Raw genomic sequence first — 15,394 nt, 5'->3', positions numbered from 1 at the left:
TGATCAGCCAGAGCTTTGATTTTCTGTATTGTCTCAAGACTCTCAACAGATGCTGTGCAATCATTCATTACAAATGCATGCTACACAATTAGGCCATAATCCTTACCACATATCCAGCATATAAACAGTTTGTGATGGTGAATCTCACCAAACACAATCTCTATACTGTGAATGCTTCCAGTTCTCGGAAGCTAGAAAGTATACAGTATGAAGCAAGCAGTTTGTCTGTTCCCTTATTTTTAGGTTGCTAGCATCGTTCCCTTCCACATGAGCTACAGGAATGAGATGGAACAGGCTCCCAGAGCCAGTTCCAGCTAGAAGGGAAAATGAAACCCCATCTTTCCATTTAACTAGAGTATTGTAACCCTCAGTAGTAACTGAATCTAATTGAATTTGCCTCTTGCTCATCACAGATGAGATTGGGATGGTTTAATTGTGTGTTAGCCCTAGTTAATTACCCAAACTGTGACTGTTTCTACTCAGAGTGCCCTCCCACCCGTTGAGAGTGTAAATGGATGCCTGTCTCCTTGATATTGTCCTGTCCATATATAACAGATAGTTTCAGACATGCTGACTGCTAATTAGTGCCACTGAATGCTATGGGAGACGGCCAGCTAATTCAGGTCAGTGACCAGTTTAGACCTTTATCAAACCAGACTTTTGGGTCGTAAATTGCTTTTTAAAGGAAGATAAGAAGCCAAAATGAAAACAGAGGGGGAAAGGACTCCTAAATGAAACGTTTTCCTGTGTAAAATGGGCTTTGGTTGTAAAATTGGTCTAAATGATGGATATCGTTTAAAGTGAATAAGGGGTATGGCTAGAGAAAATTGTGTGCCGGAGGCTGATTAGCATTCCAGAACTGTGGCTGGAGGGTCTGCAGTGCACCACAAGCTGCCACAGAGGGCCAAACCGATACGGAAATGACAGTGCTCTAATTTAACAGCTAATTCGCTTGCCATTCCCTTGTATTAAACTTAAAAGAGAAAATGGGTCACAACGGACTGGAGATTGACAGACGCATAATCATGGGACAGGGTACTCGTCAAGGGACCTCAGCTTCCTGCATGATGCTCCTACACCTTTTTAATTTCCCCTCTAATAAACAATGCACTGCCTGCATTGTGTAATCAAACACTCGGTAATGCATATAAAAATGTGGCTCGACGCATACCATTCTCCTAATCAACTGATCTGAGGCTGGAGCGCAGAGAGGGGAATTGCTTTAGAAAATGAGAAACTTTTTCACTGAGCAGTGATGAGAATGAGGCACAAAGTAAGTTTTGAGAAGGAGGAGGGAGAAAAATAGTTTGTAATCATCCAAAGGTCAAGTCATATCTGGACTATTGGGACTTCTAATTGAAGCATTTGCATATCATTTGTTGCTAAAGAGACTTGGCCACCCTTTATCAATGATTCAAAATACCTGTTTATTCTGTTGCGAGCAGAGCAAGGCTGATTTGTCAGGACATTTACCGCCCTCTGTCTTATCAATTACTGGATGAATTGAGCCCCGACTCCTCCATAGTGGCTTCTCTTCCTGGAGACCATCTTGTGAACTTCAGTTGCCAGGAAAGTAAGTCAGGGAAGAAAAGTAAAGAAAAAGGAACATTTGGCTAAAAATCCTGTGGATTATGGCTCAAGGTTAAGGAGCTAGAGTATGGAGCAGAGAGGTCGACTGCCTGCCGCCACCAGTTGCATGAGCGTTCAAGCCCGATTACTCTTCTCATTACTGCTAAAGGTTCAGGTGGCTGCATCCTTTTCATACGCTCAATCTATTAGCAAATTACAGAGGCAATTTACATGTTAATCAAGTCTAATGGTTTACTTTCATCTGTTATTCTTTATGATTAAACGATGAATCAGTCTACACAAAGCGCTTTCCATATTTCATCTGCAAACAAATATCGATACTGTCATCTTGTCATTCGGTGTAATCACAGTTAAGTATGTTCCATACGGAACGAATAAACGCTTATGTCATTACGTCTTAAAAACAATAACAGATGATCATCATAAACTTCACCATGTTTGTTTCTTTTGTGTTATGCCCTCAGTTAGGGATGGGGCCGATCCGATCCAGTATCGGTATCGGGTTCCGATACCAGCTTAATTAACGGATCGGAAATTTCCGATCCAACCAGGAGAAATGTCCGATCCAGAGTTATGTTTTTTTTTTTTTTTTTAAATGCTTTATTTGAACATTCAGTTTACAATGTAAAATAATAAACTAAAAACACAACAATAATTAGTACGAATAACAAAAATATTAAAATAGTGAAAGAACACACTTCAACAATATCAACGCACAAAACCGATCCAGAATTATGTCTACAATGCTGTCTGCTGAAATGACGTGTCTGTGACGTGGGCTAGGTGACGTGTCTGTGCTCCAATGAGACACTGAGAGAGATGACACGCCTCCTTTCAGGAAATCCTCTGCAGTTTGCAGGTAGCAGTTTAAGCATTGAGCGCCATACAACATGTCCGCTGTGTGGAAATATTTTACGGTCGAAACGCCGCAAAGTAAGACAGCAACGTGCAATGTTTGCAAAGCCGTTGTTCCAAGAGGTGGAACCTCCGCCGCGACGTTCAACACTACAAATGTAATTAAACACCTGAAAAAGCACCACTCGAGAGAGCACGAGGACTTTTTAACCAGGGGGGAGAAAGAAGAGAAGAGCCGCCAAGAATCACTTCTGGAATCATTCAAAAAGCAAAGTAAACTTCCAGCTAGGGTGACCAGACGTCCCGAAAAATTCGGGACAGTTCCGAAATCTAAGCTGCTGTCCCGAATTCCGAATCCCGCTCTAATTGTCCCGAAAATTATACTGAAGCAAAGTCTTAAATAGTTATTGTCTGATAAAACATAAAAAACTGTCCGTGGAGCAAGGTTGAGTCATCCTACAGCCTGGCAACCAGCCCCAGCCGGCTGCGTTGGTCAGTCACTTTCGTTTGAAATTCATTATCTTTATTATTCATTAAATATAGATAATGGTCTGGTTCCTCAAAAAGAACCTGCCAATGTTTAAGTGAGATTTGTTGAAAACCATGTCACTCCCTCAGTCATTTGACTTTTTATTTTATTTTCAAGAATAGTTACACAGACTCTGGGGTTAAGCTTATCCAGGTCACCTTCAATGCCAAACCTCCCATGCTTGAATTGTGCCGTTCAGATGCACACTCTTATTGATAGTGTTTGTGTAAGATGTTTACAGTACACTTATTGCACTTTTATTCAAAATGTTTAACATTTGAAAACCTTATTTTGTTGCTGCTACACAAGCAAGAATTTACTGAATTTATGTTGATCAGATGCACATTGTTCTATTGATAGTGTGAATATTTATTTTTTATTTCAAATATTTGATATTTGAAAACCTTTTTTTATGCTACAAGAGTCAGTGTACTTAATTTGTGTTGATCGGATGAAGCAGCCCTTTGTATTATTTGGAGAGTGGTTGTATGGAAGTTTACCCTTTTATTTCATGTTTGACACTTTAAAACTGTGTTGCTGCCTAGTGGTGATTTATATCTGTGATGTTTAATTCATATGACAGGGTTTGTTTCTTTGATGGTGTATATTGCACTAGTATCTAGTAATCCTGTCTTGAAATTTAAATAAATATCCATTTAAACCCTTAAAGTTGCATATTTGTTTTCAGGATGGGATTTCTGCCGTTTTCTAACCTCATACTTACCTCAAGTTGCTTTTTGGGACATACATAGACTTGCTTGTAGAGAAGTTTATTACAGCCTCATAAAATCAACAATAATGATAATAATCATAGTGATATTAAAGCAAATAGAGCTCTGGTATCGGAATAGTATCGGTATCGGCAGATATCCAAATTCAGGTATCGGAATCGGATCGGAAGTGAAAAAATGTGGATCGGTGCATCCCTACCCTCAGTGCCAGTCGCTTTTTCATTCTCCACTGCTAATCTGAAACTGAAATGGCTTTTAAATTGTGTGTGTGTGTATGTGTGTGTGAGCCAAGCTTAGGCCCATAGAAATTGGTTATACTATGCTGCTGTATAATGCCTGATGTAACCCTGAGTTAAGCTTGATCTCACCTTCTGTATCTCAGAGTTTTGTTTTCTGTGTACTGAACATATCCTGCAACAGGGTTCACAATTAACTCTTCTCTGACCTAAAGCAAATTGTGGGTTATTTTATGTTTTTTCTAAAGTTATGTAATAGTTATTGTAAGGATTTTATTAGCTCTTATTTTATCCTTCTAGGGAATCGAGTCTTAAAGACTCAATATTGATTTGATTTAAATTGATCTGATTCAAAATTTATAATTACACCTTATCGACTAGTCCGTTCAGTGTCTAGCACTTAGTGTATCTTAGCAATTCTGTTTATTTTGCGGCCAACGATCATAAGACACAATTGCTTTGTTAACTTTGAGCAAAGGTAACAAGGATCTGGGCAAAGTTTGACTTAAATATTACACAAGACAAGGATTTTTATATAAGTTGAGTCGACAGGTGATCTCCAGTTTTGTTTCCCTTTCCTGGTTGGGAAACCTCCGGTGCTGCTGATTGGCTGCTGAGGTCGTCGTTGCGTGATGCGTTTCTAGGAAAGCCCTCTGATGAGTGGTTGTTTTCCTGGTGATGTGAGAGTGACGACACCTTGAAGTTGTTTAGAGTTTCTTGCGGCTTCAGGTTCTAACACAGTTTCTTCAGTAAGAAGTTTGACGAAGTGTTTAAGTTTTGATGATCAGCCTGATGTTAAGTCTGTGGGCGCTTCGCAGCGTGATTAGTGAGACGAAGCCAAAGTTTAGCAAGCCAGCTAGCAACGAGCTTTGTGTCCAGTTTTTAGCAGGCTGATTTCAGTCCACCCACTAGATGCTTCTTCCAATCAAATTGTCCCTGTAGGCGGAACCCCGTCCATACTGTTTTCTTTTGGACACAAAACTTAATCTAATCTTTGATCTTCATGTGGGGAATATTTCTGTAAATTGTTAAAAATGTAATCTTACGAACAGTGTATATAATATGCACCTGTCATTCATTTCAACGTTCTACATTTAAAATAAGTTTCAACGCGATACTAAACACTGGTTATCTATTTAACCTGTTAACCTTCACCCCCATTGTGGGCCTCGCAGGTGAAAATAACCTACCTAAATTAAAATGGTAACAGTTTGTGGAAAAGTTATAAGGCTAAGATTAAAATTCATCGATTACATAAAACACCAAGCATATATATATAAGACATCAAACATTATTTGTTAATACACTTGCTCTGATAGCAATGGAAATAAATGATTGTCTTTAGAGATCCTCTATGTAAGTTTGTGTTTCTTTTGTTGTAAGAGAAAAGTTAAAAACGCAGACGAGCATGAAGCGAGTCATGGGACAGTCTCGTGTTGCAGGCCTAAGGGCAGTCAGTTAATTTAATCACCATTTTTCTGTTGGATCAATGCATCAGTTCATGATCCATAAATACTGATCACGAGGCTTCTCCACGGGTTGCTAAAAAGACTGTCAGTTCTGCATACAAAAGATATATTGTGGTTTTCTTGATCAAATCAGTTTAATCATCCCTTTTCAGTAGATACAGAGAGGAAGCGCTAACAGGAACTGGTTCAAACAATGGCCTGAGATTGATTATTAACTAGTCTTACGACCGCAGATGGCTGGTAGAAGACTCCTTAACTCCTAAGGAATGTGCTGTTCTGCAGTTATTTTGGGTGTCCGTTCGATAAGGTCCTACATTATGTAATATTTCAAATCTAAATTTAAAATATGAAATATAATAATAACTTCATTATTTGATTATTAAGATAAAAACCTTTCTTTCTCTCTTGGTTTATTGATTGATTTGATTGATCGATCGATCGATCTCACTCTTCCTCATATTTGCCTTAGTTCCCACATTTGTATTGGCACATGGAGTTGCAGACAAAATTAAATAAAATACTAATTGATAATTTATAATTAAAAGTTCTTACATTTAAAACATTAATTTAAGGCAAGTATTCCTTAATAGATTTTTTTTCATCTTCTCAAATTTTATTTATTCGCCAAATCCAATTTCTACACGCATTTGGAACTAGCCGAGTGTTACTTTTGGACCCTGTTACAGGATACTCTGGATGTAAAAAAACCCCTCCACCCTGCACCCAGATAACCGTTCCATCACACACAAATGTAGACTCGCGCACATTCACTTTACCACTTGTGCAATACTTGTCAAATTGCTCCTCTGAGAGCCCAAACACTTGATAGGTGTGTACTTTCCAGAAGAGTCTACCGGTCACATGGACCGACCTGCCATTTATTTATTTACATATTCAATGTGACTACCTACACCTCAAGAATTGCCGTGTCCCAGTTTCCCCAGTGAGAGGATCAGGCGGTGGGCTCAGGCTCCTTTGAGCGCTGGCCCCTACTTGGCTCTCAGGAGGCGGTGCTCTGCGCACTAGACAGGCAGATGCTCAGTGCTGCTGAGGGAACCAGTGCCCGGAGGGAAGGCCATAGCGGCCCCAAGTCATCCATCTGCTTTTATCAACTCTTATTTAATGCATGCTAGGAGCCCCTCCACCCCTAACTCTTCCCCTCTCTCTCGCTTTCTCTGATTTTTTAGACTTGTTTTAATGCACTCTTCTAAAATTGAAAAGTCAGCTGCTGTAAACACTGTCTTTTATCCTCCACTCTCCTTTGCCCTTGTCTCACCCGCTAGTTCTGATGGGATAAAACATGTAATGGTGATAAAAGCATGGGCCTTTGGGTGTAGCTGCTGTAAACACTGTCTTTTATCCTCCACTCTCCTTTGTCCTTGTCTCACCCGCTAGTTCTGATGGGATAAAACATGTAATGGTGATAAAAGCATGGGCCTTTGGGTGTAGAAGTTGAACGGGAGTCTTTGAGGTGAATGTTTGGCTCACAGTGGTCTCTTAAGATGACCTTTTCTTGTCTCTGAATCTTTTTAATCCCTTCACAGGTTGCAGCGGGATCTGGAGCAGCTGGTGCTGTTCCTCCACCACCACCACCGGGGGGAATTGCACCTCCGCCTCCTCCACCACCTCCTCCACCACCATGTGGAGGTATTCCACCTCCTCCGCCTCCTCCTTGTCCTGCATTTCTGGGACCACCACCTCCTCCACCTCCCGGAGGAGGCCCGCCCCCACCTCCTCCACCTCCCGGAGGAGGCCCGCCCCCACCTCCAGGTATGCCTTTGGCTCCTCCTCCACTCGTTGTCCAGCTGCCTTATGGACTGGTGCCCAAGAAGACCTACAAACCTGAGAGCGTCATGAAGCGGGTGAACTGGTCCAAGGTAAGACAGTGAACATCACTGGAGCTTAAATGGTTTAAAAAAGTGTTCTGAGAACCACATAACACACTCCAAGGTCAGCAGTAAATTGCAAATAGTGGCAGTAATTTAGCCTTCCCAACATGTAAAAGGAAGAAAGTATGAAAAAGAGAGTGCAACTTTTTCAGTGGGAGTTGATGGTCTAAAGCCTACGAGTACATGCAGCTTAATAAAAAGAGCGTTGAGCCATGAGACTCACGCCTCGCAACTCTGCCTCCCTTTCAAGATATCGGCTGTAAACCATTTCAGTAGCTCAAGTGCCCTTGCGCACACATTCTGGTCGTAATTGAATACACTTTTGAGTTAAAATGAAGCAAAACGCAAATATATATAATACAATGTTGCGTAATCCTCCATCGCATTTAAATGCGATTTCTGTGGATCAACCTCTTCACATCATCTTTTTCCCTTTAACTCTCAATCGTTAATTTACCCATCACCTTGGAGATTTTAACAGTCTGAAAACTGGATTAATTTATTTGTACTTTTTCATGCTTCTGCTGGACCTTGTCTTTAACTTCTTTTATATTTATAAAATAACGTATAAATCTGGGCTACTTAACTTTGATAGGCTAAGAGTCACAAAGCATGATCCATTTAGCCCCAAGGGCAACGCTCCTTATTTTTGTAGTAATGCTTTTATGTTAAGCAGGCAAGTAGACTTTGTGAGGTTTGGAAAATTAGCTAATTACAGTTATTTATAATATTATATTGTGTTTTCCATGTTGCATTAAATACTTTTTTATGTCAAAATAAATGTTTGTGGTTACCAAGGCTACATTTATTTGATCAAAAAGTATGATATTATTGCTATCTAAAATAATATATATTTTTAAATACATTTTAAAATGTACTTCTTTTAAATGGCAAAGCTGGATTTTCAGTAGGCATTACTTCAGATTTCAGTGTCACACGATCCTTTTTTTGTAGAAACGTGACCCCCCCCCACGATGAATACATTGTTTAAATTAATAATAATAATAATAAACTAACTGTCCCCCAACATTCAAACAGTAGTGTGTGTATGTAATTACTGAATTTAATAATAATAATACATTTTATTTCATTTTAATATTTGCTTGTTTTTATTTTGAATAGACTCTAGCCAAAAAGTATGATGATTATTCACAAATGAATAAATAAGTTTGGCATCAGTACAGAAACTGTTTCACATTTTGTAATACAGTGCTTGAGTTAAACACTCTGTTCTATTTTGTTATAAATATGTTAGGGTTAGCCAAGTTTGAAACAGTTGCAAAATAGCGGGGGCAATAAAATATTAAATATAGTAAAATATTGAAGATTTAAATAATAGCACCTTATTTATTGCCTTTCTTACTCTCTCACAGACTGGACAAGGTGATGTCATGTGTGATAATGCTTAGATCTCTCAGGTGTCATTATGCTGATGTGACGGTGATAGGTGATGGAGAGAGTGCGAGAGGATGAAAATGAGAATGCTAATCAGTTTGATTCTTGCTATTTTAAATCACCCACCGGAGACCCCTCCATCTCTCACAACAGAGGAAGATAACAGTCAGACAGTGAAAGCAGCCAGCAGCAGTAAAGTTGGGAAACACTCCAGCCCCTGCACTCCTCCCGATCTTTCCCTAAAGCATGTAACAGACTTTCAAATAGCCACATCGGAGATTGTTGCCTGGAGGTGCTGTAATGTAATTTCTCCAACCGTTAGAACACCCACACAGGGGAGCCGCACTCCTTTATGGAAAAGTAAATGATCGCTCGCATCTGCGGCTAAGACCGTTTGGAGCTGCTCACTTTCTGCCCAGAGATGGGTGTATCGGACCAAGGTGAGAGGAAGCTACAGTATTTGTCTCTGCTGCTTGAGCGTGAACAAGGTCACCCTGGCTGAGCCTTGTGTTAATTACTCTGTTTGGAGTAGTCACGGTTTTTTCACAAGTGCCCTTATGAGGCAGTGCACTAATGAGACTGTTAGTTTTTTACTCTGCCAGTCTCTCTGTGATTTCACTGTTTCACTTGGACTCAGTGAGATTGTAAATGCGATCTGATACTGTCCAGTAATGTGGATCATCATCGAGAAAAGTAGGTGCCAGGATGAACAACTAAATGGAGCATAGTTGAATGTCTACCATTACCGTTACCAGAGTGTTTCACCACGTTAGTATATATTACTAATCCTAAAAACGTACTAAATATTATGAAGGAATAATTATATCTTGCCTAAATTAAATTAATAAATTAAATTATCATTTTATTTGGCTAGCTAGACAAGACTTTCAGGCACAGGCAGACCACTTATAATTCTGTTGTGCAGACGGCCTAAGTGAGAGGGGGTGGCGATGCTACTCAAAGCAAATGGTTCCACAATCAATTTACAGATTTATGTAAACACTTCATACAAGAATAGGCTTATTAAATAATCAAGAGACATTTCACCACATCTTTGGACTTCCTGTTTTCTGCTCCTCTCATGACGTGCTGTATCATTTTCTTTAAATTATTATTGAGGTTGAGGAAATTACCATATCTCATTTAAAATGAAAGAGAATGCAAACTGTTTTTATCCATAAATCTAGTAACTCCTAGTGATGCTCTCAGTTTCTAGCTGTTGTATCAAGATTCTAATTATATCCCATAGATCTCTTGAAAATGGTGATATGTACAGGTATGTATATGCTGTTGGATATAGTTTTCTACCGGTTGAGCTGCAATTATACAAATTGCAACAACAATGTACACTGAGATTAAGAAAGAAATGTCTTCTCAGGTGTCATTTCATGCCAAACGTAACACGTCATTTTCTTTTCTTTTGGGTTTGAATGATGATGTGTTGATTGCAGAGGAAAAGAATAGAAAAAAAAAAAACGCTGATTGATACATTACACCTTGGGGTGACAGAAACTGAGGTTTAATACTGACTTTAAGAGGATGACAGGTAGTGAAATCTACCTATTTAATATGCAGATCTCTGTCTGTCTGTCTGTCTGTAAAAAAACAGAAGAAATCAAGAAGCTGTCTTCAGGCACTGACTAGTCAATTTTAAAAACGTAATTTTGCACTACAAAAGTCTTTCCTTGGTCCTGGTGCTACTGTGCTTTGGAGACACTTTACTAAATGTTGGTCTGGTAAACTGGAGACTGGAGTTTTATATGTATGGAGAGTTCTTTCGATTTTCTCTCAGCAAAAGACAACAATAGCTTTAAAGTCTTAGGTTTCAAATTCTAAGCATGCCGATACCTAATTTATTGCATACACACATGTTGGCTTTGACTGTGATGAGTAGCACAGTTGAATTCCCTTATGCTAGTGCCGTAATGAAGCGGAGAGAATGAGGCAGAGATGATGAGGGGAGGAGGTTACTATATGTAAACCGTAAGTGAGAAAATACATAGTTTAAACTGCCACCTCTCTCCGCTAGTTTACATTACTTTGATCCTGATTGTAATCCCACACATAAACAGAAACACACACAAGGGATGTGCAGATATTTTCTAGAATATGAACAACATATATTTTCACAGTACAGTTGCTGGGTTGTCTGGGTAATTAGCAGGCTGATCAATTTTGAGGACGTTCTAATTACATTATCTAATTGGTATCTGGTGGGTTTTCCTTAAGAAGCATATTAGAGGTATATTATTCATATACTGTAAAATGCATTCTTCAATTAAAAATGCAATACTTATGGCATGGAATGTTTAAAAAATACATTACTGCATACACTACCCATTAAAAGTTTGGGGTCAGGAAAAATTCATACATTTATTCGGCAAGCATGCATTAAATTGATCAAAAGTGACATTAAAGTGTCTGTGAACTGGAAGTTGCTACTGACTTTAATATTGTAATATATAAAACTGAAACGGAATATTAAATAGAGGGTGGCGTTTCATTTTAGTGATTCTCCTCACCATCTCTCACTCACAGCAAACTAATTGTATTATGCCCAATCAAAAACTAAACTATAATGCCTAAGCTGTCAATCTGATGTCATCAGAGAAGAATTATAATTTTTTTAGATTTTGCTAGTAGATTTTAGATCACTAAGACAAACATTTTTTTCCAGTGGAACTTTTTAATTGTTCATCTCAACACTAGCTATGTGTACTAAAAAAAAAAGAAAAGAAAATAGTGAAAATTTTGATTTCATGTGGAGTTCAAAGACTGTTATGTTGTTGAAAAAAAAATTAAAAAATACTGCTTGTTACTTTTTTTAAAAAGCTCTGTTCATCAAATAATCCTGGATAAAATGTATCGCATTTCTTAAGCAGCACAACTGTTTTCAGCATTGATATTAACTGTTTCTTGAGCACCAAATCAACAAAATTAGACTGATTTCTGAAAGACCATGTGTCATTAAAGACTTGAGTGATGTATGAATCCGGTATGCGTGCTTTTGTGTGTGTCTGTGTGTGTGTGCTTAAGTGTGCTGTGGTGCTTGCTTGCTCTGTTCCTGCTGGTGTTTGATGGAGTTTTTCTGTGCTTGCAGATAGTGCCTCAGGAGATGGCGGAAAATTGCTTTTGGCTCAAAGTCAAAGAGGAGCAGTTTGAGAACCCGGACATGTTCAGCCAGCTTTCACTGTCCTTCTCTTCTAAATCCAGAGGTAAGGACAGCCTGCTTTGCCTCTTCCCCTAATCACATAGGCACACGTAGTTTTACCTGCTTTTATCCATCCAGACATTTGGAAACCAGTCGTCTCTGTGAAATCTTAATTATCTTCATGAAGCTGTCTCAGTTTCCACCGACTTCCCCATGCAGTCTCTACAATCAGATTAACTAAGCATTTAGCTCTGTGCCAATTAGCAGAGCTGCATAGTTGGAAGTGTTCTTTACATGTCAGCACAGAGTCAGTTTACAAAGCATCCCTCTTCCTTCACGGGAACCGTACTCCTAAGCGGCTGTGGGTTTCGATAGGAGCAGAGGACAGACATGCTTGGTTAGCTTGGCTGCCTTTCTGCTTCACTGGATGCCCCCCGAGAGACAGTGAAGAAGAAAAGAAAGAGAGAGAAAGTTACAGTACAGAGAGTTGCACTATTGTTTTGGCCAGTTTGTTTCTCCGTTTGCTTCCCTTGTTTATTCACACTGCTGCAGAAGGATAAAGTGGATGTTTCCTTCGGCAAGGCAGTAAGTTGAACCTTTGACAGTGAGTGGCCTCGGTAGATTTTAATGCCTGTTTCATAAAGGGGCATTGCAGAGGGCCTATCAGACATTGAGAACAATTGAAGAGTCTGCTCACGTGTACAGCGGCGGTCAGATGATCAGTCATTGAAGTGAACTGATCTGAGAGCAGATTGACCGCGGTCTGTGGAGTTTGCTAGCGTTAGCCCACTGGCAGAGCTCCAGATAACTCCTCTTATTCTCCAGTATCGACATTATATCGGCCTGTTAAACTCCATCCAGCAACACTTCAAGCATAATGTGGTGGTTTAAAATGTGCAGAAGTGCATGTGACTCTTGAATATAACCTCTGCTGATTACTACTGGGGTTTGTACTTCCTCTTCTGAGATTCACAAAAACACAGCCTGTTCCTGTGTAGCCAAGCACCTTTTTTAGATATAATTGTGTTTAGGTTTCAGTCGTCTGCACTTTGTATTGTTTCTTTAGTTTTTCTCTGCAAAGGTGTAGGTTTTATAAGTAAGAGTTGAGGAGTTCCTCAGGGACCCATCTTTGGCTCAGTTTCTATCAATTACGCCTGAAGCATATCCACTGACTCGACTCTCCCCAGGTCTGTTTCTGAAGCCAAACTGAGCGTCTTCATGAATGAAATATGCTTTTCTGTGTTTGATAGTTGCAGCAGTTCTTTTAAGATGAATTTTGCAACTCAAGCTTTGAAGTGAGTAAGATGTGATTTGGACCAATTCTGGGAACTTTCACGCAATGAGTAGAATCTTACTTCCTCGTACCACTTTTAATTCAAAGAGTATTAACCAATGGTAAACCTCACCGCTCCAAGAGAGTGGAAGGGAAGAGATAGTGATGGTATACCATTGGTAATCACACTGACTTTGAACTGTCTGCCATCTGATGAGTGTACTGCCAAGACTGCATCTCTAAAATATACTTTCACGGCACCAGTTGGAGGAGGAGCTGGTAGGTGGTGTCTTCACCCTGTCTCCAGCGTTTTTTGAGACTAGGTGCAGCTGGCAGTCTCCAGGGATGAATTACTTTATAAGGTTTCGCAGATGCTCGCTTTTGCCTCACGCTATAAATCCTCATAGCAGAGTTGGCAGAGCAGTCGTTGGTCAAGCTTTACTTCATTTGTCTGCACAACTGCCACTTTATGTAGTGGTGAGTGTGGTCCGCTTGAAAGTCCCAGGGAAAAGCGTTCTCAACGACTCACAGCTAAAGCGTTTATCTGGAGACCGCCAAGTAATGAACTATGAGTCAAGGAGGAATTAAATGTGTTCTTGCCCTCTTTAAAGTATACAAAATGGGTCTCTGTTATCTAGTTTTCCCACAGAGTGTAAGTCTTACTGGAGTTTGAGATTTGGTATTGATAGCTGCTCCATTTCACATTCCTCTTTTCCTTTATTTCGCAGCATCTCTTTCTCCTCCACTGCTCAAAGGGCCTGGTGTTAAATAGCTTTTAACAAAACAAGGATGTAGTGATCAACAGGGATTTTAGATCTATGTCTTTCAGGAGATCCAGACTCCTACAGTATTGAAAAGTAGACTTTTTTGAGCTTCTGAGGAATAGGGCCAAACTACAGACAGAATACAAGTTAAAGCAAGTGTGCATTTCATTATAAAATTATGAAATTGATATCACCTCAGCAATATTTATTTATTTGAACAATATACACATAATGGCATATTTTTATTGATGTTCTCTAGTTACAATGAATCATTCTGCTGCAAGACCCTTGTCAATCTATTAATTTGAGTTACCAGAGCAGCAAAATAACAATAATTAAATAAATAAAATGTGTGCACAATTATACTAATATTCTATATAGTCTAGCACATTATTTTGAAACCTGTTACAAATGTTGCAATCTAATTAAAATATTTGGTAGGTTTTTTGGAAGTTTTGGAAGCTATGCAAGTTTTATCAAAAACTTCTCCCATCAGTGTAGAAACACTTGGAACTGCTCTGTCAGACTGGTTAAATTATTGATAACATTGTGAATCCAGTAAAGCTCAGTCAAAGGCAGACCGCTTTTTAAGCTTATCTTCAGGAAATCAAACATCTATTCTAAATACTCACAGACTTTGATGTCAAACAGAATAATAGTTTTTGTTGATCAGCCAGTTTTTTTGTTGTTGGTGTCTTCTTTGAGTGTGGACTAAAATTGTCGTTTGAAAAAACACTACCAGGAAACTTCAAGAGTATATTACCTATTCACATGTCATTCTGTCAGAGTAAAAATGCTGTATATGTAAAAAAAAAGTAAAACAAAAATAGTGTTATAGACCCAAAACTTGGAAAGTAACAATTTAATTAGCATAATTTAAATACAAAGTGTATATTTCCAGTCATGTTTCATGCCATTGAGGGTAGTTTGTATATAGAAAATACTCACTACTTATTAACTGGTTTAATCAATAGTTCATCCTTTGCAAATATGCTCAGGGCTTGACCTTTTGAGAAAAAAACCCTAGTGTTCTGTGCCCTTTCATTCCAAATCATAGTCTTGGAGATTTGCATGATTGTCGACAGTCACCTTCTGTCAATACATGCCTTAGAAGCAACGTAATTTTTTTCAGAAATGCAGTTTAGACCTCATTTAAATCCTCTTCTTTGTCAGATTCCGATTTTATTGTAATGTTGTTTTCCTTGTAGCCACAGTTGCTTGACCTTTCCACCCCCTCGCTCTCACACTCTTATTCCCTATTTCCTCCAGACTCCCTTCACTTGGTGGTATCAATCAATGGTTCTGCTTGTGTTTCTGCTTGGGGGATCAAATTGGATACACTGGTGGATTGAGTGTGTGGCATGGCCTACTGCATTTGAAGAGCAATTCAACGCCTCCGCTTTTATGTGCCGCTGAAATAAGATGGATGCTGGAAAAACATGCTCCTCCTCTTGCCCTAATAGGTTTTCTTCACCGCTGACATCCGCTCTCATGAAAATAGAAGTCTGACTT

General features: G+C 39.1%; 1 protein-coding gene across 2 annotated transcripts in view; it reads left to right on the top strand.

Annotated features, from left to right (window-relative positions):
* The window catches only part of LOC306883740 (protein diaphanous homolog 2-like), a 440,640-nt gene that overhangs the window by 172,592 nt on the left and 252,654 nt on the right, over positions 1–15,394 (top strand). For both annotated transcript variants that reach the window (XM_079439172.1, XM_079439173.1), the window contains 2 exons: positions 6,955–7,287; positions 11,795–11,909. In XM_079439172.1, coding sequence (XP_079295298.1) covers positions 6,955–7,287; positions 11,795–11,909 — 448 coding nt within the window. The remainder of the gene's footprint in view (positions 1–6,954; positions 7,288–11,794; positions 11,910–15,394) is intronic.

The sequence above is a fragment of the Barbus barbus genome (genome assembly GCF_936440315.1).
Source record: "Barbus barbus genome assembly, chromosome: 17".
NCBI classification, from domain to species: domain Eukaryota; kingdom Metazoa; phylum Chordata; class Actinopteri; order Cypriniformes; family Cyprinidae; genus Barbus; species Barbus barbus.
This window is presented reverse-complemented; position numbering and strand designations above follow the sequence as displayed.